The sequence below is a fragment of the Prunus avium genome, chromosome 7 (genome assembly GCF_965620075.1).
Source record: "Prunus avium chromosome 7, drPruAviu1.hap1.1, whole genome shotgun sequence".
NCBI classification, from domain to species: Eukaryota; Viridiplantae; Streptophyta; class Magnoliopsida; order Rosales; family Rosaceae; genus Prunus; species Prunus avium.
In genome coordinates this window covers 3,660,790-3,685,724 of record NC_142290.1, presented here as the reverse complement: position 1 = coordinate 3,685,724, position 24,935 = coordinate 3,660,790, and the positions used below count along the sequence as shown (strand labels likewise).

General features: G+C 38.1%; 2 protein-coding genes and 6 pseudogenes across 3 annotated transcripts; 7 read left to right on the top strand and 1 right to left on the bottom strand.

Annotated features, from left to right (window-relative positions):
* Window positions 1-1,826: 1,826 nt before the first annotated feature.
* Window positions 1,827-3,916, bottom strand: LOC110757906 (mitochondrial ATP-independent inner membrane protease subunit 1a-like). 2 transcript variants are annotated; one of them, XM_088255945.1, is made up of 5 exons: window positions 3,453-3,916; window positions 3,082-3,306; window positions 2,838-2,948; window positions 2,330-2,428; window positions 1,827-2,130 (listed from the first exon to the last, which is right to left on the bottom strand). In XM_088255945.1, exons 1-4 carry the CDS (start codon window positions 3,696-3,698, stop codon window positions 2,366-2,368), a joined length of 645 nt encoding a protein of 214 aa, XP_088112071.1. In that variant the 5' UTR covers window positions 3,699-3,916; the 3' UTR covers window positions 1,827-2,130; window positions 2,330-2,365. The 2 variants fall into 2 exon arrangements, with proteins under 2 accessions (XP_088112071.1, XP_088112070.1); XM_088255944.1 differs by lacking the exon at window positions 1,827-2,130 and having other exon boundaries at window positions 2,237-2,428.
* A 535-nt stretch (window positions 3,917-4,451) lies between these two features.
* Window positions 4,452-4,949, top strand: LOC148292846 (uncharacterized). The gene has a single exon (XM_088244466.1). It carries the CDS (start codon window positions 4,452-4,454, stop codon window positions 4,947-4,949), a length of 498 nt encoding a protein of 165 aa, XP_088100592.1.
* Window positions 4,950-12,595: 7,646 nt separating this feature from the next.
* LOC148292845 (receptor-like protein EIX1) lies at window positions 12,596-13,424 on the top strand (annotated as a pseudogene).
* A 469-nt stretch (window positions 13,425-13,893) lies between these two features.
* LOC148292844 (receptor-like protein EIX1) lies at window positions 13,894-14,722 on the top strand (annotated as a pseudogene).
* Window positions 14,723-15,191: 469 nt separating this feature from the next.
* On the top strand, window positions 15,192-16,020 carry LOC148292843 (receptor-like protein EIX1; annotated as a pseudogene).
* A 469-nt stretch (window positions 16,021-16,489) lies between these two features.
* Window positions 16,490-17,336, top strand: LOC148292842 (receptor-like protein EIX1; annotated as a pseudogene).
* Window positions 17,337-21,737: 4,401 nt separating this feature from the next.
* LOC148292841 (putative CCR4-associated factor 1 homolog 8) lies at window positions 21,738-22,502 on the top strand (annotated as a pseudogene).
* A 746-nt stretch (window positions 22,503-23,248) lies between these two features.
* LOC110757905 (putative CCR4-associated factor 1 homolog 8) lies at window positions 23,249-24,099 on the top strand (annotated as a pseudogene).
* Window positions 24,100-24,935: the final 836 nt, after the last annotated feature.

Here is a 24,935-nt window from a genome sequence, read left to right as displayed (position 1 = left end):
AAAAGCAGTGTGATTTGTAGAGAAAACCTTTGGCTTAATAGGGAGAGAAAGAAGCGGTGAGATGTGTTTCTTGATGGAGTTGCCACGTTTGGATGGCCATGCAGCATTGCTGCAAGCACACTTGTTACACGTTCCCTATTTCTCTCAGTAAATCAATCCTCGCTCTAACTCTAGCAAGCGGGCTAGAATGAGGGGCGGATAGCCTTTCGATCAATCAAACGGTATAACTTTAGTGATATATATATATATCATTATGTTACAACCGGGTTGCAAGCAATTACCTGTTTCTGAATAACCCACAAATAAGTCCAAACCCAAATACGCTCTCTTTGGCTCTATCTCACTTCCGATGGTTGCCCTTAGCTCTTGTACCCTAAGATAAGATTTATTTCTTTTTTATACAAAGAAGGGGGAATTCAACGTATCGGATGCAATGAACTAGAAGTCTCTTGCAGATGAATTTATTAATAAAGGCAGTTTAGTTTATCTTCAAAATTTTATGATTTGGAACTACATTTTTCTGTTCCCCTAACAATTATAGATGTTGAAGAACTTGGAGATTGGATGAAGACTTGGCTTGCCCAACATCCTATGTTTGAAGTTCTCACAAATAAAGAGCTTGGTTTTTGAAATCTTTCATAAACAAATAAATCCTATGTTGGACTTAGGGATGGCAAAAATTCCCTACTACAACCCAAACTTGAAAAATCCCTGACGGGTATGGGGAGGGGATGGTATTGGCATCCCCATCCCCGAACTCGACCCTAAAATATATATGTTTATATTTAAATAAATAAATATATAATTATAATATTTATGTTTAACCCTAAGTTAACCTCTCTCTCCTAATCTTCTTTGGAATTTCGTATTAAAGTGATTTTGAATAGTTGAGTTGAACTTTATAGTTAATTTGGATGTGTTAAATGATAAATTAATATGAAACTTCATGTTAAAATGTATGATAAATTTATTTTTTTTTATGCAAAAAAAATCGGGGATTCGGGGCGGGTATGGGGCCCCGACGGGGACGGGGACAGTGATTCCCCGAAACCTATTAAACAGGGATGGGTTCGGGGACGGGGTCAGGGATGGAGAGCGGGGACGGGGATGGTATTGTCATACCCGGCCCGTACCCGACCCGTTGCCATCCCTAATTGGACTTGTATCTTATTATTGCCCGCTCCAAAGGCCATATATAAGACCCTCACTATAAAATTCTTGTCCTTAAGAAACACGCCTCAGGTAAATCAACCCAAATCAGCAACAATAAATAAGGATTACACTTGTCTGTTCCTGGGAATTATCTCACGCACCTCAGGTCAAACAACTAATTGACTTGATGTGCCTCCTAACGGATCTTAACACACCCAATTTGATTTCAAAATGTGGACTCGCAACGAAAAATCAGCCAGGATATAATCTTGTATAAACCAACCTCCGCCTCAAGGAGAAGGTATCTGTTCCTTGAAACTAAAAAGCCCCACTTTACTCATTGCCCATGACTAACTTTGGCATTAGAGACTCTTTGGCTCACACTAGTGTGTCTGAGGGTTAACTTTGTCTCTTTCTTCTTAGTTTGAAGACACAAAAGTCCTTTAAAACTGCCGAAGGGATTCATTGCCCACATTAATGCTATGGTTTTTATTTTTATTTTTTAAAAATTTGGCTATCACCTGTCCAAATGAATTAGAATATCGCTTGACTTCTCAGTATTGCAAAAATATCATATCTTTTCTCAGGAAAATATGACTTCGTTTTCCATGACTCCTCCAATCCAAGAGTTGGTTCCTTAACCTCATAAACCACTTCCATCGAAAGCCAATCTTGTAAATAGCAAACCTTTACATCAAAGGAGAATTACCAAAATATGAGTTGTCGGTGAATTTACAGATTGGACCACAGAAATCTAGGATCTTGTTCATAGAATTTCAAACCAAAAATTGACTAAGATTTACAAGATATTTTTTTTCTCCAGAAACGAAAATTGAATGGCAATAACTCAAATGTGGTTCAAGATGTCTGTGAACTATCAATAATGTCGCGCCCTTAACTGGAAAGGTCTCTTTTCTCTCTGCTCTTTGCTATCACTATCTTGCAAAACTTCACATCAACTATTTAAGTCGAAACTGACTGCAGATTCAACAAGAAAACAAGTCTCAATGAACATGAAAATGATAGGTACCGAGAACCAGAAAGGGAAATAAAGCAGAAAGAGAAACGATTCTTCATTCATGCCTTTTCTGAACCACTTTTCTTTATAAAAAAAAAAGACCATTCTACAAACAAGCTTCCATATTCCCTACTACAACAAGATTCTGTAATTACATACAAGGAACTAACAGTGCGCATGCTCAATAAGTGTACTTCACGAGATAGAATCCTTCCCTTTGTTTTGCGCCAACGATCCAAAATCTTTAGGTGGCCATATCTAATGACAAAAAGATCAAAAATAAGAAATCTTAGTATTCTAGTAGTAGAAAATAGAAATACCCAAAAGACAGTTCATTGTTCACATCCATTGGACTTCAGTTCTACCAGTAAAAATACATATTCTCAATCTTCCCTGGGAAAAACATAACAGCATGTATCTCATCGCTTGTAAATTTTTACCACATATTCATTACTATTTGAACTTCTATCGAACTACACATCATACATTCTTTCCCAAACCCACTAATCATACCACTTATAAATTCAAAGGCATATCCTTTTAACAATTCCACTTGTAAACCAACATAGATGTGTTCCTTTATGCTTAGCGATTCTATCTAAAACCAACGTAAAAGGATGTATATGCAAATAATTCAAATTGAGGTACAAGAAGAAGAGATTCTCACCCTCCAAAAGACTCTGCCTTGTAGAAGGCCATAAGGAACCGCCCCGAATTTTCTTGAATCATTTGACTCATAGATGTTTTCTCCCTCTATCCAAACATGCCCCTTAGGAACCTAGTAGCACCAACAACAACAACAACAATATAATCTCCTAAATCCCAAAACAACAAAAACGCAAACTTTCAAACCCAAAAACCCAGAGCCCAAAACAAAACCAACACTACAAGCTTAAAGTGGAACATCATACCACAACAGTCTCAGACTTGTCACTGTTATTAGGGTCGACAACATATGTAACAGACTGGCCTTCCATGGCTATCAAGCGCTTGGTCATGAACTTCCAAGGAACCTCAGGGGACTGCACGAGTACAATGTCCCCAACACCCAGTTTGTCGAACTGGGTCGAGATGCGTTCAGCCAAGCACAAATTACCGGCCAGGCCAAGGGTTGGGAGCATGCTGGGACCGTAGGACTGTATACACAGAATCACAACCCATTTCATTTCCCGCTGGTAATATTTTTACCTCAGCTCATTGAATTTAAATACCAAAAAAATTAAAAAAATTAAAAAACAAGAGAATTGTCTAAGAATGAGAGAGTGGTGTGATTAGAACTTACCAGAGTGAGGGTGAAAAGGTATGTCTTGGTGACTTGGAGGCAGCAGAAGAACTTTACCAGTCGTGGAAGGACGTCGCTTACGTCTCTCCCTGCGTTTTTAAATGCCTCCGAAGCCAAAAACTCCCTTATGTATCTCGACGCCATGGGAGAGTACAGAGCATATACAGACAGTTGGGGGAGAGAGAGGGAAGTCGTATAATCTTTGAGATGGATAACAAGTATATACGTTAACATGACACCTACCATTAGTTTGGGCCTTCTTTACCTCAATTTTTTGGGGATGATGCTACTGTTCAATTTTTAATCGATTCAGCTGGTTGTTGGAATTTAGATTTACTTTCTGCAGTTTTTTGGGAAGAAGAAGTTGCTGCTATTTTGTTCATTCCTTTGGTACCAAATTCTTCAGATAGGCTAATTTGGCATTATGCTGTGAATGGGAAATATAGTGTCAAAAGTGGTTATTGGCTATCTCAAAGTTTAATTTCGAGACAACAGGGAGATGTAAGTGGGTCAGATTATTCAGTGGATTTGTTATGGTCATCTATCTGGTCCTTGCGAGTTCCAAATAAATTGAAGGTGTTCTTATGGAGAGCGGTACATGACATTATTCCATGTAAGGTGAACCTTTTTAAGCGTCAAATTGTTCTGGATTCACTTTGTTTTAGATGCTCTCAACAGCCTGAAACTGTTATACATGCTCTTTGGTTTTGTCGATTGTCAAGGGAGGTTTGGCAGCATTCGCCTATTCATGATTTGACTATTCCCCTACAGGTTGGTACTTTTAAGGAGTTATACCGATATATTACCTCAGTTTTGACTAATGACGAGTTAGTCTTCTTTGTTTTTTTGAGTTGGGGATTATGGAGCTCTCGTAATGATTTTTTACATTCTGGCCGAAGTACTTCACATCTTTGTCTTTTGGCTCGCACTCGAAAGCTTGTTTTGGAGTATCAACGGGCTATTATTTTATGACCATCTCGTGTTCCAGCAAATAATCATATGCGGCATTGGTCTCCACCTACTGGTAGTTTTGTGAAGATAAATGTTGATGGTGCTGTCAATTTGCTGTTTGGATTTAGGGGTTTGGGAGTTGTGATACGGAATAATATGGGTGATTTAATGATGGCTGGCTATAAAGGTCTTCACGGCATGTTTTCTCCTAAAGCTACTGAACTTTATGCAGCAATTTTGGGATTACAGATTGCACGTCAACTGGGACATCTTTCTGTCATTTTGGAAATGGATGCAAAGGAGATTATTCTGAATCTTCAATCTTTTGAGGAAAGCTGGTCGGTGGAGGGTGTTTTAGTCGATGAAGTCAAGGGCCTTTTTAATCATTTTACTCATATTTCCTGTCAATTTGCTCCTCGGGAATGTAATCAGGTTGCTCATCTATTGGCTAAGCAGGCACTTCTGACTCAGGATTTCAAAGTTTGGTTAGAGGATGGTCCTTTATGGATTTCTGATGTTTTGGCCAGTGACAAATTATTTTCTTAATTATTTTCTGTTGGATGTGATGTAGTGGTACTCTTTTTCCTTGACCGGATTTTCCCCATTTGGGGGTTTTTAAAGGCAAGGTTTTAATGAGGCCACATTTGTTACATTACTAAGGTCCAGTTTTCCTTTGTACTATGACATTGTTGATTCAATGAAGTTATCTTACTTTGATCAAAAAAAAAAAAAAAAGATAACAAAATGAAAACTAGTGATGGAATGGTACATAAAATGAAAACTAAAACTTAAAACAATTTCCAATATTTTTTTTCAAGTTTTTCATACATTCTCCATTTCCCGGTCCTCCTGCTCTCTTTCCTCTTCACTACCTCCTCCCTTCTCCCTATCTCATTTCCCGCACATGATTTTCTCTCTCGACCTTTAACTTAAAATTAATAACTAAATAAATAAAACTCATAGCAGAAAGCAAAATGGTTGCAAAGCAGCCCTGACATCCATTACAACATATCACATCCACTGAAAAACTGAGAGAAGTCTCTTCCCTTCAAGCATAACATTAATTGCATCCATATCAGCTTCAAATTAGGAAGCCCTAATAGTACAACAAAACAGAAAAATTTAAACAGTCGGATGAAAACTTTTGATCAGGATTTAGAAAAGACCAAAACTACAATAATCAACAATTAAAGGCCTAAAATTATGAATTAAATAACCTTGCCTAAAGTTTTCAACCAGTCTCGGCACTTTTAACAGAAGCAGTCAGCTTTTCCAGAAGAAAGATTAGTTAGCAATACCAAATAGCCCCCTAACCTACACAAATCATATTCTGTTGTACCTCCATAACATCTAAATTCTAATTAATTACATATGAAAATAGCAAAAGACAAAAAAAGGTAAAAAGTTTTACTACCCAGTTGTATCAATCAAATAATTAACTGAAAAAATGGAATTCGCAAAGAATTGTATTTTACATATGATTAACAGAAATTGAAAAAGAAGCTGACCTTGGATCTGGCAGTCAATTGAGTGCAAATAGCAATTACAGCGACTGCAATCTGAATTTTAGGGTTTCAGACGAAAACAATGACGTCTCTGCTCCATGCAAGCCTTTTTCGAGTGCTACTACCACTTTATATTGAATCCATTCCACTTTCCAGAAATACAAGGGCATTATTCGGCATAAGTTGCTATTTAATCATGTAGCTAACTTGCTCCCAACCTCAAGAGCTTTACACAGATGCTGATATAGTCCTCAGTGGTTGTAAGAATATCTTTGTAGCAGAGTCGATGATTGTAGACTAGGCAAAGCAAGTATATATTTGCTTCTATTCACAAGCCTCAAACAGAAATATCTAATTACTTTTGCCATAACTAGAACCATAACCAATTGATACATAATGCTAAATTCAGCTTTTATAAAGCCATCAACCAGATGCTAGAGCAACTTTTCATCAAATTCAAAACAGATTTTACAACAAAACAATATTACGAGACACAAATGAATGATTCAGACAGTGACATTAAATTTTTAAACCAATGCCAGACAAAGGTCCCCAAGAGACGAGCACACACAACCAGAAACTACAATTAAAACTTAGGAAAATTCAATTATGAGCAGAGAAAAATCCTTTACTAGAAACTAATTATGCTTGAACTTAGTTACAACTTACATTGAAATCAAAATTCCATTATGAGAAGTACTGCAGGAAACAAAGAGCATGATATTTGCTTACAGATAAAGAATAGAATCCAAAATCAAAACCAACTACAAGTGTGTTTCATTATTATTCTTATTATTATTTACCAAGCAACAACCGAAAAAGCAGAATTTTCACCCACTTTATATCACAACCTCTTGGTTTGGGTCTTCCCTGGTAGCAAAGAAATTGTAGATTGACAATTGTATGCATTTGTATGTTGCCAACTGTATTTCTAATAACTAATTACTAATTAGTTTAATGGTATTTTTCTTTCTAATGTTGGAAGGGATTTTAAGTTTGAATCTTCCCAGATTTGAACCTTACATATGACACTCTAGCAATATCATAAAATTTATCATGAAAACAATGCCTGCCCAAAAGCTTTCCTAGAGTTTATTATAAAATTTATTATGAAAACAATGACACTCTTCCCTGATTTGAACCTTACATATGACACTCTCTAGCAATTTCATAAATTTTATTATGAAAACAATGCCTGCCCAAAAGCTTTCCTAGAGTTTATTATAAAATTTATTATGAAAACAATGACACTCTTCCCTGATTTGAACCTTACATATGACACTCTCTAGCAATTTCATAAATTTTATTATGAAAACAATGCCTGCCCAAAAGCTTTCCTAGAGTTTATTATAAAATTTATTATGAAAACAATGACACTCTTCCCTGATTTGAACCTTACATATGACACTCTCTAGCAATTTCATAAATTGGAAACATAGTAGGCTTCATAAGCCTAAGGCTAGGGGCATTGAGATCAAGTTTTTATTGTTGTCATCAGTCATCACCAACTCTTGTGGTCAAGTAGTTTTCTCCCTCTAAATCTCATTTTTAAAGCCAACTCAAGACAAATAAAGTCCCCTAAATATAGGCCAAAGTTGTAAACAAAGATCACAAGGAACAGACTTGGATCACATTTTCCATTCATGACTTAGTTCCTTACACCATGAGAATAAATTCCCTACATCAATCTTTTCAGTTGAACAAAACCTTTTGGTATGTATGTACATGACAGTCTATATCAAAATTAAAATAAAAAGGAATGAAACGAAAAGAAATGTTACAAAGCACACCTCCAATGGTATATATATATACAGTAAAGCCTGTCATTTTTATACACACACAAGTTAGCTTTCAATTACAAAAACTAAGCAATTACACTGACTAGTAGTTTGCTGAGTTTGAATATGAATAATTTTCAGAAAACATTCAAGCCTATCCAAATCACCAATTCAACAAAACCCACACAAATCCAATACTGAAACGCATCTTCTTCTGTATTTTTTTTCGCAAACAAACAACCCACAAGGTAAAACCATATGAATACCATAAGATTTTCCAAAGCATAACCCAGTATCAAATGTTGATGCTAAAAAGTGGTTGGGCACTTTCGGGCTCAACTTAGTGATATTGGGCCTTCGGAATGCTTTGGGCCTCGGTAGAGCGTGGGATCTGCAAGATGAGCAAACGCTCGGTAAGACCTAGGGCACCGGTGTGGTACCGGCCGAAGGCTCTCCGATGCTTAAGTAAGTTCGGATTTAGTAAGTTAAACTGACATATTAATAGGCTTGTATGCCGTGAGTTCTAATTATCTCTATTTTAGGATAGTTGTCCTCCTTTATAGGCCTTGGGAGGTGTGCATATTGTTTAGAATTTCGATGTGGGACTGTGGACGTCCGCTGTGAGCATGTCGCGTGTCCCGGAGAAGGGAGTTGCCCTAATGGACGGATCGGTAGGCTAGGTGCCGAAGGCAGTCGTGACCAGGTTCGATTTCATCCAAGTGTCTTGTTCTTATTGGCTGTTCATTTTGGTATGAACATCAAATAATAATAAAAATAATGATTAAGAAAAAATAAAGGGTAGCAAAACCAGATGTCTCTCATACCTGGAAGTACCAAAAAGCAGAAAAAACGATACATCACATACCTGGAAGTACCAAAAAACAGAAAAAACGATGAGGGGGTTTGGGCCTGTCTCCTAGAATTGGAACCCTAAAATGAAAACAAGATCACAATTCTTTGCAAAAAGGTAGCAGCTGATGGTTTATTTTGCGGCAAGAGTGATTTGGGACGACGAAAACGTTGATACGAACAAGACGACCAGAGCGCGCATGTTTTCCATAGCGTGCGTCTAATTTTGGGCTGGGCTTAACTAACACCTGTTAGAGCAAGTGCAATGCAAGCCCCCAGTTGGCAACAGGCCCCCCAGGCATGATTTCCACCTCCAGCGCCCAAAAGGCAGCCCGTGCAAGGCATGGGACCCACCAGCCTTGGCAATTCTGGACTGGGCTTAGGCCCGAAGCCGCTGACGTCAGTGGCTGTTTTTTTTTTATAAAAAAATTACTGTTGGCGTGTGAAATATACGAGCCAACTGTAAAAAAAAATTTGAAAATCAGCCCCTGACCCACCATCCCATAGAAACCAACGGCTATAAGCCACGTGGCTTTCTCCTAGAGCCTCTGATCCAAAAATCTTATACAATCCAACGGCTGTCCAATTTTTGGCTAAATTTTTTTAAAAAAAATATCAAAATATTTTGGAAATTTTTTCTATAAATACCTACCAATATTATTCACTTAACACACCAAATCTTGATACAAATTCATCACATTTCAATATTTTTCACTTTCCGCACCAAATTTTCTACAAAATTTCATTTGTGCAAAAATACAAATGACCTCTTCCTTCGAAGTTGGAGGATCGTTGACAAACGTTCAAAGAGTTCAAAATCTTGGCGATGAGGTAAAAAAAAATCAATTGTCGTTTTATTCAATTTGATGTCATTTAAAAATATATATATATATATATATATATATATATATATATATTTCTTGCATTTCCAATTTCATTTTTTTAATAGATTATTCAAGGCAAACCTAAAAAGAGGAAAATCGTTACACATGGCTCCTCAAGTAAACAATGCCCACAGTTGGTTCCAGTGGTGCATTCCGTGTTGGAAATAATGACACTATTACATCCTCCAAGGGAAAATACTCCCCCACATTGTGATTCGGTGGAACCACCTTTGCCAATGATTGAGTCATTCTTGTACTCGATTATGTCGAACTATGAGGACCGAGAGTATTGTAATTGTATGATGAGTGAGATGTGAATTTTATAATAAATATGGACACGTGGCAACCAAATATCTTATCTGAAAATTTAATTTGAAAATTGTATCCGAAAATGTTATCTGAAATTTTATGTAAGAATTTTATAATAAATAGTGACAGTGGCAACCAAAAATCTTATCCGAAAAGCTTATCAAAATTAATGGTTTAAGCATAAAAAATAGAAAATAAATTAAAGTGAATAGTGTTTGCCCTTGCTCTTGCCCTTTGGGGTGGAACCAAAAAAGGCAAGGCTGCCACTATTCACATGAATAGTGACAAACCTTGCCTTACCTTTGCCTTACCCTTGCCCTTTGGGGTGGAGGTGCTCTTAATGAGGGGCTAAAGATAAACCCAGGTTGGGCTTAACTAACACCTGTCAGTGTGAGGGTCAATGTTGCACGAGTACGGGTACGGATATGGCAATACGATATTCCAATATGGTTAATTTCTAAAAACTAGAATACGGGTACGGCAAGAATATGGCAATTAAAATAATATTTTCATATAAATTATAATTATATTTGTAGGGGTCTTTTTCTTCCGGCAGCTACAGATGGACTGGGCCGCCGTAAGGAGCAAAATGGCTGAAATTTTCCCCTTGTGTCTAAGTTCAAAGATCAGGCCCCAAAATGTTTCGAAAGGGTTGTAAAGCCTTAGGAAACACCTTAGTTACCTTCACCAACAAAAATAATGGCTGCTTACAGATAAATTCTTGGCTTGGCATGAGAAGCTTGTGGCATGGGAGCAAAATTGACATGAGTTGAGCACCGAAGAGAAAATTATGCATACTTGGGGGAAGAAAAAGGGGGGAGAAAGAAATGTGTGTCTTAAGTGTTCTTCCGGAAGCTTGACAGAGGTTCTGTCAAATATGAGAACAGTCTGCCAGAAGAGGGAAAATGGGAGAGAAGGGAGAATGGAGCACGAAATTGCTGGATTTTGCATGCAAGAGAGGAAGCTTGCTCTCTTGATGTGTGTTGTTGTAATGGGTAGGAAATGCCTCTTTTTATAGGCGCTGGAAGCTACCATTTTCCAAGAAACCCTAATGGCTTCTATCCAATTTGGCCAAGTCTTTCCCTTCCTTTCTCCCCTCATCCCTTCAATAATCCTATTTTGGTGAAATCCACTCTACCCAATCCCACAAAATCAGGAATTTTTGGGAGCTCAAGGCCCTTTCCCGCAGCTACCTCAGAACTCTCATTTTCAGCCATCTCCTTCCTTTCCTTTCTTCCTTTTTAATGGCCAGGTCTGATGGGGGGAAAGAAATGGGTATGTACACTGGTTTGAAGGGTGTTTTGCTCAAGTATCTTTTGGTTTTTTGGATGGCTTGTGTTGGGATTTGTCTTTGGCCATGTGCTGGAGGCTCCCAGCAGTCCACTCACATGGGTAGCTTTGGTTTTCTCGTTGTTTTTGTTTCCAGCTAAGTGCTGGAGAGATGGCAAATATTTTCCTTGGTTACTTGGTCCTTTCTAAGGTGATGGGTTAGTTTGTCAAAATAAATGGGCTAACCTCAACAAGTGTTGGCCTATTCTTTGTTGAGGTGTTGGGCTAATTTGGTTGAGCTAATGGGCTATTTCGGTTGGGCTTTTTGGTTGGGATATTTTCTCTTTGTGCTCACCCACATGTTTGGGCCTAAGAAATGGGCATGAGTTCCGAGGCTCCCAAGCAACCCCGGGACTTCCATTTCTTAGCCCATCAATGGGCCTCATGTCAACTTATTACCATCCATACCACAACCCACTCAAGCAAGCCCCCATGCATCTTGCGTGGCTTGGGCCCACTTAAGCTTGTAGCGTGGCATGTTGTTTATTTGCTTGGCGTGGCATGTGTGCAAGCGCATATTACGAACTTTCGCATGCCCAAATCGGGTTTCTTCTCGGTAAGGTATTGCATTGGGCTGAGAATTTATTTGGGCCGAACCGTGACTTTTTTAGGCCTCAACAATATTAACATATTAATTCTATTTTACATTTTCTGGGTATGGGCAAAAATGTCAAAAGTGCTTCTTAGTTGTATATATTATTTTTTCTGTTGATAAAAAAGTTTAATTTTTTTTTAGCTGGGCTAAAAGGGTTATTAGTTACTAGATTTTGTTGGGTGTGGGCTATTCATAGGGCCCAAGTCATATTTAATTTTTAACAACCCATTAGTTTTACTAAAAGGGAGATACTTATGCAAGGGACTCACTAGTGTAGTGGTTTGGAGTTTGCTTCTTCAAATAAGGTCTTGGGTTCGTGTCCTAGCATTCGTGTAGTGTGTTTGAGTTTAGTATACTATTTCCCTTCTCAATAGGTAGGCCTCATCATTTGGCCTGCGGGCTCATGGGCCTAAGGGGGCCTACCCGGCCCGGCCCGTTATGGGCTTTGAGAGGGCCCGGCCAGCTTGGGCTTGGGCTAGGCTTGGAGATGATCTCTGTAAGAGAAGGTTTGACTGGCTGCTGGAATGGTGGGAACGAAGAAAGAAAGAGAAGGTTTGGCAGGCTGCTGGAATGGTGGGAACGAAGAAAGAAAGAGAAAGAGAAAAAAGAGTGGTTGCCATATTAATTGTTTTGTGATATCAAAAGATATCGTGGTTGAGTTGTTGCGTGCAATTATGAAAGGAAAATACTTCTGTGTCCGTAAATGGTATTCGTTTTATTACAACAATATCACAAAACTAACGTTTATTGATCAAAGACTTGGAAGTCGTTTATCAGAGACTTTATGGAAATTTTTCGTACTTGATAGCGTGTCTGCGATGACACGTACAAAAGCTCAACCATCTGAATTCTCATTTGCTCCTATATAGAGGGCATCCCTGTACTCTTTAATCTTGCAGACTCATATCTTTAGTCCTATAGATCATCCTATTGCATAAGAATCATGGGTCACAGTAGTGCTAGTGCTTCCATCCAACTTGTCTCACTAATTATACTGTCAGGAATTTTATCCCTTGAAACCATTAAACTCGGTTTCTGCAGTGATGATCATAATGTGGGATGCATAGATATAGAGAGGAAAGCCCTTCTCAAGCTCAAACAAGGCCTCACGAATCCTTCTGGACGGCTTTCGTCTTGGGTGGGAGAAGATTGCTGCAAATGGAGTGGTGTAGGCTGCAACAACATAACTGGACGTGTCAACTGGCTCGATCTTCACAATCGTGATTGGTTTGATTATTATGGAGCAACAGAGCATGGATTTAATGGTGAGATCAACCCTTCTTTGCTTATTTTGAAAGATTTGGAATTTGAGCTTGAATTTTTTTTGAGGTGTCCAATTTCCAAGTTTCATTGGATCACTAGAGAAACTGAAATACCTCAATCTCTCTCGTACATATTTTGTTGGAGTCATTCCCCCCAATCTTGGAAACCACTCAAGGTTGCTTTATCTTGATCTTAAGAGTTTTGGAACTCTTGAGACTGACCTTCAGTGGCTTGCAACTCTTTTTTCCTTAAAGTACCTTAACTTGGGAGAAGTGAACCTTACTAAGACTACATCCTATTGGCTTCCTGCTGTTAATATGCTCCCTTCACTAGTTGAATTGTATTTGCACTCTTGTAGTCTTCCCATGCTTCCTCTCACTCTTCCTTCCATCAATTTCACATCCCTTTCAGTTCATCATCATCGTGTATCATTGACTTTAGAACTCTTGTTTTTTTTTTCTTTATCAGACTTGGAAAAAAGTCGTTTAAAGTTCGCACAATTTGTGTAGGTGGGGACCTGATTATGAAAAATTTTCGTTCTTGTTAGTGTGTCCGCGACGACACATAATTTCGAACAACCATCTGAATTCTCATTTACTCCTCTATACAGGGCATCTGACAATAGGAAAGGTCCTAAAAACAAAAAGAGATATTTATTGTTGGCAAAAGCCCGGCTCGGCCCGATAGTTAGGCCCACTTGGCCCGGCGTACTCTAAGGTTAGGTAGGGCTTGGGCTTAGGATTTGAAACCCTCGCCCGGGCATAGGCTAGGGCCTATGCCTGCTAGCCTATGCCCTTATTTTTTTAAAACTTAATTGATGCACTCCCTAACCTCATTTTATACTTAATCAAAATAATGTAATATGTATGATAAACTAATAAACTTCTCATTTACTCCTATATAGAGGGCATCCCTGTACTCTTTAATCTTGCAGACTCATATCTTCAGTATTACAAATCATCCCATTGCATAAGAATCATGGGTCACAGTAGTGCTAGTGCTTCCATCCAACTTGTCTCACTAATTATACTGTCATGAATTTTATCCCTTGAAACCATTAAACTCGGTTTCTGCAGTGATGATCATAATGTGGGATGCATAGATATAGAGAGGAAAGCCCTTCTCAAGCTCAAACAAGGCCTCACGAATCCTTCCGGACGGCTTTCGTCTTGGGTGGGAGAAGATTGCTGCAAATGGAGTGGTGTAGGCTGCAACAACATAACTGGACGTGTCAACTGGCTCGATCTTCACAATCGTGATTGGTTTGATTATTACGGAGCAACAGAGCATGGATTTGATGGTGAGATCAACCCTTCTTTGCTTATTTTGAAAGATTTGGAATTTGAGCTTGAATTTTTTTTGAGGTGTCCAATTTCCAAGTTTCATTGGATCACTAGAGAAACTGAAATACCTCAATCTCTCTCGTACATATTTTGTTGGAGTCATTCCCCCCAATCTTGGAAACCACTCAAGGTTGCTTTATCTTGATCTTAAGAGTTTTGGAACTCTTGAGACTGACCTTCAGTGGCTTGCAACTCTTTTTTCCTTAAAGTACCTTAACTTGGGAGAAGTGAACCTTACTAAGACTACATCCTATTGGCTTCCTGCTGTTAATATGCTCCCTTCACTAGTTGAATTGTATTTGCACTCTTGTAGTCTTCCCATGCTTCCTCTCACTCTTCCTTCCATCAATTTCACATCCCTTTCAGTTCATCATCATCGTGTATCATTGACTTTAGAACTCTTGTTTTTTTTTTCTTTATCAGACTTGGAAAAAAGTCGTTTAAAGTTCGCACAATTTGTGTAGGTGGGGACCTGATTATGAAAAATTTTCGTTCTTGTTAGTGTGTCCGCGACGACACAAAATTTCGAACAACCATCTGAATTCTCATTTACTCCTCTATACAGGGCATCTGACAATAGGAAAGGTCCTAAAAACAAAAAGAGATATTTATTGTTGGCAAAAGCCCGGCTCGGCCCGATAGTTAGGCCCGCTTGGCCCGGCCTACTCTAAGGTTAGGTAGGGCTTGGGCTTAGGATTTGAAACCCTCGCCCGGGCATAGGCTAGGGCCTATGCCTGCTAGCCTATGCCCTTATTTTTTTAAAACTTAATTGATGCACTCCCTAACCTCATTTTATACTTAATCAAAATAATGTAATATGTATGATAAACTAATAAACTTCTCATTTACTCCTATATAGAGGGCATCCCTGTACTCTTTAATCTTGCAGACTCATATCTTCAGTATAACAAATCATCCCATTGCATAAGAATCATGGGTCACAGTAGTGCTAGTGCTTCCATCCAACTTGTCTCACTAATTATACTGTCATGAATTTTATCCCTTGAAACCATTAAACTCGGTTTCTGCAGTGATGATCATAATGTGGGATGCATAGATATAGAGAGGAAAGCCCTTCTCAAGCTCAAACAAGGCCTCACGAATCCTTCCGGACGGCTTTCGTCTTGGGTGGGAGAAGATTGCTGCAAATGGAGTGGTGTAGGCTGCAACAACATAACTGGACGTGTCAACTGGCTCGATCTTCACAATCGTGATTGGTTTGATTATTACGGAGCAACAGAGCATGGATTTGATGGTGAGATCAACCCTTCTTTGCTTATTTTGAAAGATTTGGAATTTGAGCTTGAATTTTTTTTGAGGTGTCCAATTTCCAAGTTTCATTGGATCACTAGAGAAACTGAAATACCTCAATCTCTCTCGTACATATTTTGTTGGAGTCATTCCCCCCAATCTTGGAAACCACTCAAGGTTGCTTTATCTTGATCTTAAGAGTTTTGGAACTCTTGAGACTGACCTTCAGTGGCTTGCAACTCTTTTTTCCTTAAAGTACCTTAACTTGGGAGGAGTGAACCTTACTAAGACTACATCCTATTGGCTTCCTGCTGTTAATATGCTCCCTTCACTAGTTGAATTGTATTTGCACTCTTGTAGTCTTCCCATGCTTCCTCTCACTCTTCCTTCCATCAATTTCACATCCCTTTCAGTTCATCATCATCGTGTATCATTGACTTTAGAACTCTTGTTTTTTTTTTCTTTATCAGACTTGGAAAAAAGTCGTTTAAAGTTCGCACAATTTGTGTAGGTGGGGACCTGATTATGAAAAAATTTCATTCTTGTTAGTGTGTCCGCGACGACACATAATTTCGAACAACCATCTGAATTCTCATTTACTCCTCTATACAGGGCATCTGACAATAGGAAAGGTCCTAAAAACAAAAAGAGATATTTATTGTTGGCAAAAGCCCGGCTCGGCCCGATAGTTAGGCCCGCTTGGCCCGGCCTACTCTAAGGTTAGGTAGGGCTTGGGCTTAGGATTTGAAACCCTCGCCCGGGCATAGGCTAGGGCCTATGCCTGCTAGCCTATGCCCTTATTTTTTTAAAACTTAATTGATGCACTCCCTAACCTCATTTTATACTTAATCAAAATAATGTAATATGTATGATAAACTAATAAACTTCTCATTTACTCCTATATAGAGGGCATCCCTGTACTCTTTAATCTTACAGACTCATATCTTTAGTCCTACAAATCATCCCATTGCATAAGAATCATGGGTCACAGTAGTGCTAGTGCTTCCATCCAACTTGTCTCACTAATTATACTGTCATGAATTTTATCCCTTGAAACCATTAAACTCGGTTTCTGCAGTGATGATCATAATGTAGGATGCATAGATATAGAGAGGAAAGCCCTTCTCAAGCTCAAACAAGGCCTCACAGATCTTTCCGGACGGCTTTCGTCTTGGGTGGGAGAAGATTGCTGCAAATGGAGTGGTGTAGGCTGCAACAACATAACTGGACGTGTCAACCGGCTCGATCTTCACAATCGTGATTGGTTTGATTATTACGGAGCAACAGAGCATGGATTTGATGGTGAGATCAACCCTTCTTTGCTTGTTTTAAAAGATTTGGAATTTGAGCTTGAATTTTTTTTGAGGTGTCCAATTTCCAAGTTTCATTGGATCACTAGAGAAACTGAAATACCTCAATCTCTCTCGTACATATTTTGTTGGAGTCATTCCCCCCAATCTTGGAAACCTCTCAAGGTTGCTTTATCTTGATCTTAAGAGTTTTGGAACTCTTGAGATTGACCTTCAATGGCTTGCAACTCTTTTTTCCTTAAAGTACCTTAACTTGGGAGGAGTGAACCTTACTAAGACTACATCCTATTGGCTTCCCGCTGTTAATATGCTCCCTTCACTAGTTGAATTGTATTTGCACTCTTGTAGTCTTCCCATGCTTCCTCTCACTCTTCCTTCCATCAATTTCACATCCCTTTCAATTCATCATCGTCGTGTATCATTGACTTTAGAACTCTTTTTTTTTTTTTTTTTTTCTTTATCAGACTTGGAAAAAAGTCATTTAAAGTTCGCATAATTTGTGTAGGTGGGGACCTGATTATGGAAAATTTTCGTTCTTGTTAGTGTGTCCGCGACAGCACATAATTTCGAACAACCATCTGAATTCTCATTTACTTCTCTATACAGGGCATCTGACAATAGGAAAGGTCCTAAGAACAAAAAGAGATATTTATTGTTGGCAAAAGCCCGGCTCGACCCGATAGTTAGGCCCGCTTGGCCCGGCCTACTCTAAGGTTGGGTAAGGCTTGGGCTTAGGATTTGAAACCCTCGCTCGGGCATAGGCTAGGGCCTATGCCTGCTAGCCTATGCCCTTATTTTTTTTAAAACTTAATTGATGCACTCCCTAACCTCATTTTATACTTCATCAAAATAATGTAATATGTATGATAAACTAATAAACTTCTTATTTTGTTTACACATGTTATACATTAAGTTAATTTTTTCATGTTGTATAAAATTTTGTAACAAAGAAGCCATATATACACTATATCTTCTAGTGCCCCTTTTTTGTCAAGTTCAAATTCAATGGTTCAATAAATAATTTGAAAGTTTATTTTGATTTTATTAATTCTAATGACACATATTGCTTTAATTTTCATGATGTCAATCCTAGTTTGGGATATAAGTAACACAGTTTCATAAGATTCATTTTTAGGTATAATATTTTTTAAATATATTGGCTATTGGTCTAGGTTTAGCAAAAGAGTTGGGACTTGACCATATAAGGACAAATAGGAGGGCACCAAGAAAAAATGGACCAGCCCCTCAAAAATTGGACAAACTGGTCCAGTCACTGTTTGACACTAACATGAAATAAACTCTTAAGTCACTCATTTTAAGTGACATTGAACAACTCTTATGTCATTGTCGGAGAGTGAATCGACCAGTTTATCCAATTTTGGAGGGGCTGGACCATTTTAACATTTTGTCTTGTGAGAAGGACTTTTTATCATATTATGAAAACAGTTTAGCTTGATATTTTTGTTTTCTTAAGTTATGTAGTAATTTATACTATTGTTTAAAAGAATACTCTTTATCCATCACTTTTGACAAAAAAATGTGTAACAAAAAGATTTAAAAGGAAAAAAACCTGGCCCGAAAAATAAAAAGCCCATAAAGCTAAGTTCGAACCCAAAAATTTTGGCTCGGCCCAGCCCGGTCTAAGGACGAACCCTAGGCATCTCACATTATAGTCTCGAACAATGTCTAAAAAATCGAAATTATCACCGAAATGTCGGCGATAATATCGTTATTTTGGCTAGGCGATATTCTGGGAACAAACCAAATTATTTCGTGCAAATATCGATATTGTCGGCGAAAATATCGCCGATATATTGATCCCGATATTATCGAGCAACGCCAACACAAAACGGTGATAATCAGAGGCGGACGGATACGAACTGGCTGGAAAAATGGCTATGGACAGCTTGTGGAGGTCTGAGCAGACCCCATGGCAAGCAGAACAACGACCGCAAGAGATGCACGCAAGGTGCTTGACGGAAGGCCACCGCGACGAAAGGCCACAGAGGTTGTATTGTTTGCTGCTGGTGAGACCCTAAATATTACCTTAGATTGTTGGGATCGATCTCACGATCATGTAGGAGAAAACGGTTCGTCAATCGGAGCCCCACAACCAAAGTTATGAATTTTAGAAGTTTTTAAGAGCTTTTAGAATTGAAGTTGCAGAGCTCTCCGAAGAAGAAGAAGAAGAAAGACACAGCATGTTTGGGTTGTAATCCAGCGCTTCTCATTTTAATTCCTTTTGAAATGATGCATTAACAAGGCGCCACATGTCAATTTTTAATTGGACTAACATCATAAATTCATTAAAAAGTCATATGTGCTCTAAAAAATTCATCGAAAATTATCCCAAACTTGTAATCACGTCTACTTTTATGTCGTGACTTCCAAATCACATGTACTTTTGGTTAGATTAATTGTGTAATTGACATGGATTTTGTTCATATTTGATAAGAATTTTGATAGACTAATTGTATAATTGTAAACCTCTTATTTATATTTTTTTAAATTGATATTGTTATATTGTTATATTTTCTTTTTTTTCCTTCTTTCTTTTTTCTTTCTATTTAAGTGGGTTGCCAGCTCGCTATATAATCAACTTAAATTAGTTAAATCCATCATGTAATGCATTTCCTTCCAATTTTTTATGATAAACTAATAGATAATTGCTAAAATAAACATCCTACAAAGTTTCAATAAAAATTTCCAAGTTTTTCTTACAATTTCCGTGGTTTTTATTCAATTTTTATCGATATCGATAATATCCCGATATTTCCATCGAAATTTCCGTGTTTTTGGCCTACCGATATTTCTGATACAACCGATATTTAAGACCTTGGTCTCGAAGAGTATGTTTGGATGAGGTACTTAGACCATCTCCAACCATGGTGTGGAAAAAGAAAATTTGACATTTTAGTCCAAATTCCATCTCTAATGTATTTGGGCAGGTGGAAATTTGAGCCAGGCAATATCTTGGGGTGAATTCCAGTCTGAATATTGCATGGACTGGTAATTTTTGTGGAGCCCAACATGCCAGTATTGAAGGCCACGTGAAGGTAATGCAGAGCAGGTCCCGCGTGAAAGATTTTTGGGCGCCACTCCTCTCCTTCATTCCAACACATGGAAGGCTCACATCAAAGCCCAACGGCTCCCTTTGAATAGCTTGTTCATCTTTTGCTTTTTAAACCAATGATGCATCTTCTTCTTTTTTTTTATAATTTTTTTTAAAAAACAATGTTTTAACCAATTTCCAGCTTGATTTTAATTTTAAGTGAAAAAATATTTTGTTTATTAAATTTCAATTATTTTTGATTAAAATGTTCAGAAAATTAAATCATGAAGTTTTAAACAAAAATAATATCAATAAAAATTAATCACAAAAAAAAAAAAAAAAAAGGAGTTGACCATTCTTAAACAATTTAATAAAGTCGCAGACTCAAATTATGAGTTTGCAACATTGGAGGAAAAATAGTTTGAGCACTAAACATACATGAATAGTTGTATTATGGAGGGTAGTTTAGCCCCAACATGGTTGGAGATGGTCTTAGAGATGGGATTTGGGGTATGTGGAACTTGAAAGTCCCATGTGATCAACCTAACTTGTGTGGTAAAATTTAATGAATGATTTGAGAAATGGCGAGCAACTTTGAAGCCCATTGTAAGCTTGGCTAGAAGCTTGTGGAATTGGAAGCTAAAATTAAAACGTACCAAGAGAAGCTTGTGGCACAAACTTGGCTAGAAGCTTGTGGAATTGGAAGCTAAAATAGATACTATAATTAAAACGTACCAAGAGAAGCTCGTTTAGTTGGTAATATCCACATTTAAATAAGTACCAAGACAAGATAAAACGGATACTATAATTAAAACGTTCTAAATTCTGAAACGAGCACGAAAATCATCTCAATCTAATTCGATGAACAGAGATGAATCATATACAAATACTCACCCTATGTGTCTCTCACAAGAATATCCACATCTTCAATAGTCAACATCTAATCAACTTTCTTATAGTGCTTGTGCACATTTTTGAGAAACCTAAGAAGATCATAGGGGAGCGTAACAACATATGGTGTTTTATTATGACATTTAAATACGTCCACAAAAAATTTATCCTGAAAGTATATGTTTAAGTTCTTGAAAGGTTGAATAAGCACTATATCTATTTTATATATAAAATTTATGGATACATCATAATATATATTACAAATATACTCTATTCTTCCTTTGGGAGTCTATGTCTAATCAATTTCTTCATAAAGCAAAAGTAGAAGGCTATGCGAAGTGGTTGAATGTCCTTCTCCTACCTATAAGTTCGGATGCGCGCAATTAGTGGTTGCACTGGCCTTTTTCCTCCAAGCGACAAACCTTTTCAAACAAGAGCCTCGTATATGGGTCAACATGAAGTACCTCTTCTTCTGCCAGCACAACTAGAAGGACGAGGTGCCAAATGGGCGGTGGTGGGTAAGGTTCACAATCTTCGAGTGTTTCTGAATTATAAGACTCCTAATCATCTAAGTTTTAGGGTTCCCAGTCTTCGGAATCACCCATATGTTCTTCAGTATGGAGATATTGTTTCGACATTAAACTAAGATGCGCAACACGTGGATCATCAAGATCGACAGGGACACGAACGCTTTTCAGACAAAGTTCAGTAAGAAGATCCTGACAATCCTTGTACACCTTGATTAGGGCATGAGGCTTATCCATAGGAGGTGATATCTAGAAGGGGCATGAGGTTGACCCCTACAGAGAAAGGGAAGTCGAAGTTTGCCCAAAGTTTCGATGTGGGACTTTGGGCAAATTGTTGTGGTAGTGATATGTGTCCTACGTTTTAAGTTTTGCAGGCTTGGCCTTTGGCAGGCTGTTGCCCCTTCAGAGAAAAATGTCTCTTATGCACATTTGATTGTGATGACGTCCTTGGGACGCACTAAAAAATCAGCGTTATCAAGATGTCAAATTTAACGTTAACTCCGTCAAATGGATCTAGTTTGGTCTCACTTTGTTCAATGCCCAAGGCAACAATGGGGGCACTTGGGAATTTAACTTCTCTTGATTCAATGAGAATTCTAACCCCCATATTCCAGTTTCTATTTCTCTACTCAAAAGAAATGTTATTGATTTTCAGAAAATGAAGAATTTTGGGATTTTTGTTGAGAATTTTGTGGTCAGGTTGTTGCATGTCCTTAAAATGAACAGGGGGCTACATCATCTCAAATGGGTTTGCTTTCATAGGCTTTATGACTTAGCTTATCTTCTTAAACTCCTGACCCAAAATCCTATGTCGGGTTCAATTGTGATGTTTGCTTAGGCTCTAGAGGTTGTCTTTGGTGACATTTATGATGTCAAGTTCATGGCGCGCTACTACCCAAGATTATTTTGCGGTGAAATTGTATTGGCAAGGGTGGCTAAGATTCTTGATGTGGAACGTTCTAATGAAGCTCAGCAAGCTGGTTCGTATAGTTTGTTGACTATCGATGTGTTTTCCAAGATGAACACAATGTTTAGGTTTGTGGATGGGATGTCTCAAGGTTGTTTGTATGGAATTACCCCAACAATCGTAAGAGCACCTCTTGTGGTTATTCATGTGCCTTTCTCTTGGGCTTCTCCTCAGCGATATTGGCAACCTCTACAAGCTCATGTGGTTGAAAGGTTGAATAAGCACTATTATCTATTTTGTACATAAAATTTCTGGAAAAACATCATAATTTATATTACAATTATGCTCCATTCTTCCTTTGGGAGTCTATGTCTAATCAATTTCTTCATAAAGCAAGAGTAGAAGGCTATGTGAAGTGGTTGAATGTCCTTCTCCTGCCTATAAGTTTAGATGTGCGCGTTTAGTGGTTGTGCTAGCCTTCTTCTTCCAAGCGACAAACCTTTTCAAACAAGAGCCTCATATATGGGTCAACATGAGGTAGCTCTTCTTCTACCAACGCAACCAGACGGGGGTGCCGAATGGGCGGTGAAGGGTAAGGTTCACAATCTTCGAGTGTTTCTGAATGATAAGACTCTTAATCCTCTAAGTTACAGGGTTCCCAGTCTTCGAAATCACCCACATGTTCTTCAATAGGGAGATATTGTTTCGATATTGAACTAAGATGCGCGACACGTGGATCATCAAGATCGATAGGGACACGAACGCTTTTCGAACGAAGTTTGGTATTACGATCATGACAATCATTGTATAACTTGATTAGGGCATGAGGCTTATCAATAGGAGGTGATATCTGGAAGAGGCATGAGGTTGACCCCTACAGAGAAAGGGAAGTGGATGTTTTCCCAAAGTTTCGATGTTGGACTTTGAGAAAAATATTGTGGTAATGATACGTGTCCTACGTTTTAGATTTTATATTCTTGGCCTTTGGCAGGTTGTTGCCCCTTCAGAAAAAAAAAAAGTCTCTTATGTACATTTAATTGCGATGACGTCCCCGAGACGCACTTAAAAATCAACATTATCAAGATGTCAAATTCAACGTTGATTCCTTCAAGTTGATCCAGTTGGGTCTCACTTTGTCCGATGCCCATGGAAATAATGAGGGCACCTCGGAATTCAACTTTTATGGATTCAATGAGAACTCTAACCCCCATATTCTAGTTTCTATTTCTCTACTCAAAAGAAATGCTCTTGATTTTCAAAAAATGGGGAATTTTGGAAATTCTGTTGAGAATTTTGTGGTCAGGTTTTTGCATGTCCTGAAAATGAACAAGGAGCTGCATCATCTCAAATGGGTTTGCTTTCATGGGCTTTATGAATTGGCTTATCTTCTTAAACTCCTGACCCAAAATCCTATATCGAATTCAGTTGTGATATTTGCTAAGGCTCTATAGGTAGTCCTTGGTGACATTTATGATGTCAAGTTCATGGCGCGCTACTACCTAAGATTCTTTTGCTGTGAAATTATATTGGCAAGGGTGGCCAAGATTCTTGATGTGGAGCGTTCTAATGAAGCTCATCAAGCTAGTTCGTACAGTTTGTTGACTGCCGATGTGTTTTCTAAGATGAACACAATGTTCAATTTGTGGTTGGGATGTCCCAAGGTTGTTTGTATGGAATTACCCCAACAATCGTAAGAGCACCTTTTGTGGTTATTCATGTGCATTCCTCTTGGTCTTCTCCTCAACAATATTGGCAACCCCTGCAAGCTCATGTGATTGTTGCTCCTATGATCCACAATCGTTGACCTTGTTTTCATGTTGCATATTCTCGACATGTATTTATTTCTGCTTTATCAGCCTACGACTTTTCTTTAAGAATGTTTGTAGTGTGCCTTGTCTCATGATTAAAGTTTGTCATAATAAGAGTAAATTATTATTATATATTTATCATTGTCTCTTGTAAATTATTAAAATACAAATGTCATGATGACTACTATAAATAAGGGACATTATATATTATTATCAATACACACGACCTCATTTTCTAGGGCTTTATAATTCTTTGTTTATTATCCTTTATGGTATCCAAAGCCTAGTGACTCATGTTTGCTCAATTTTTTTTTCTCTTGCACTTATGGTTTCCTCCTCTAATGTTTCTTCACATATGATTCACACCTCCGTTTCCAATCTCTTGCCCATCAGACTTGATCATACTAATTATCCCTTATGGTTGGCTTAGCTTATAACCATCCTTAAAAGTCGTGGTTTTATGAAGTTTGTGAATGGCACTAGTGAGTGCGTTTTTGAAAGTTACTGATGACCAAGAAAAAACTTCTGAAGTTGTTAATTCTGCCCATGAAGAATTGATTCAAAAGGATCAAATGGTACTTAGTTAGATCAAATGGTACTTCGTTGGATCAACAACTCTTTTCAACCATCTATTTTGGGCACTGTTGTTCACTCCACATTTGCTCGTAACACTTGGTTATCACTTAAGAAATGTTATGCTTCTCTGTCTCACAATCGTATTCTTTGACTCTATAGTGAGTTATTGCGTACTTCTCGTGGTGAACTTTTTACTTCTGATTTCTTAGCCAAGATACGCATGTCTTAGTGACATCATCCACCGTTCATAAGGCCTTGTAGTCGAGGATTGTTCCTCCCTTGACCATAGTCGCTCGAAAATAAGTATGGATCAAGGAGCGCATCCATCACTCAACACCCAGTTAGCACACCCAAT

Excerpts from the sequence above, each read along its gene's own strand:
- LOC110757906 (XM_088255945.1), bottom strand. The coding sequence starts at position 3,698 with ATGGTAGGTGTCATGTTAACGTATATACTTGTTATCCATCTCAAAGAT. Across the intron at positions 2,949-3,081 it reads ACAAGTCTGAGACTGTTGTG|GTTCCTAAGGGGCATGTTTG; the intron begins GTATGATGTTCC and ends TGGTGCTACTAG. Across the intron at positions 2,429-2,837 it reads AAGGCAGAGTCTTTTGGAGG|ATATGGCCACCTAAAGATTT; the intron begins GTGAGAATCTCT and ends TTTTGTCATTAG.
- LOC148292846 (XM_088244466.1), top strand. The coding sequence starts at position 4,452 with ATGCGGCATTGGTCTCCACCTACTGGTAGTTTTGTGAAGATAAATGTT.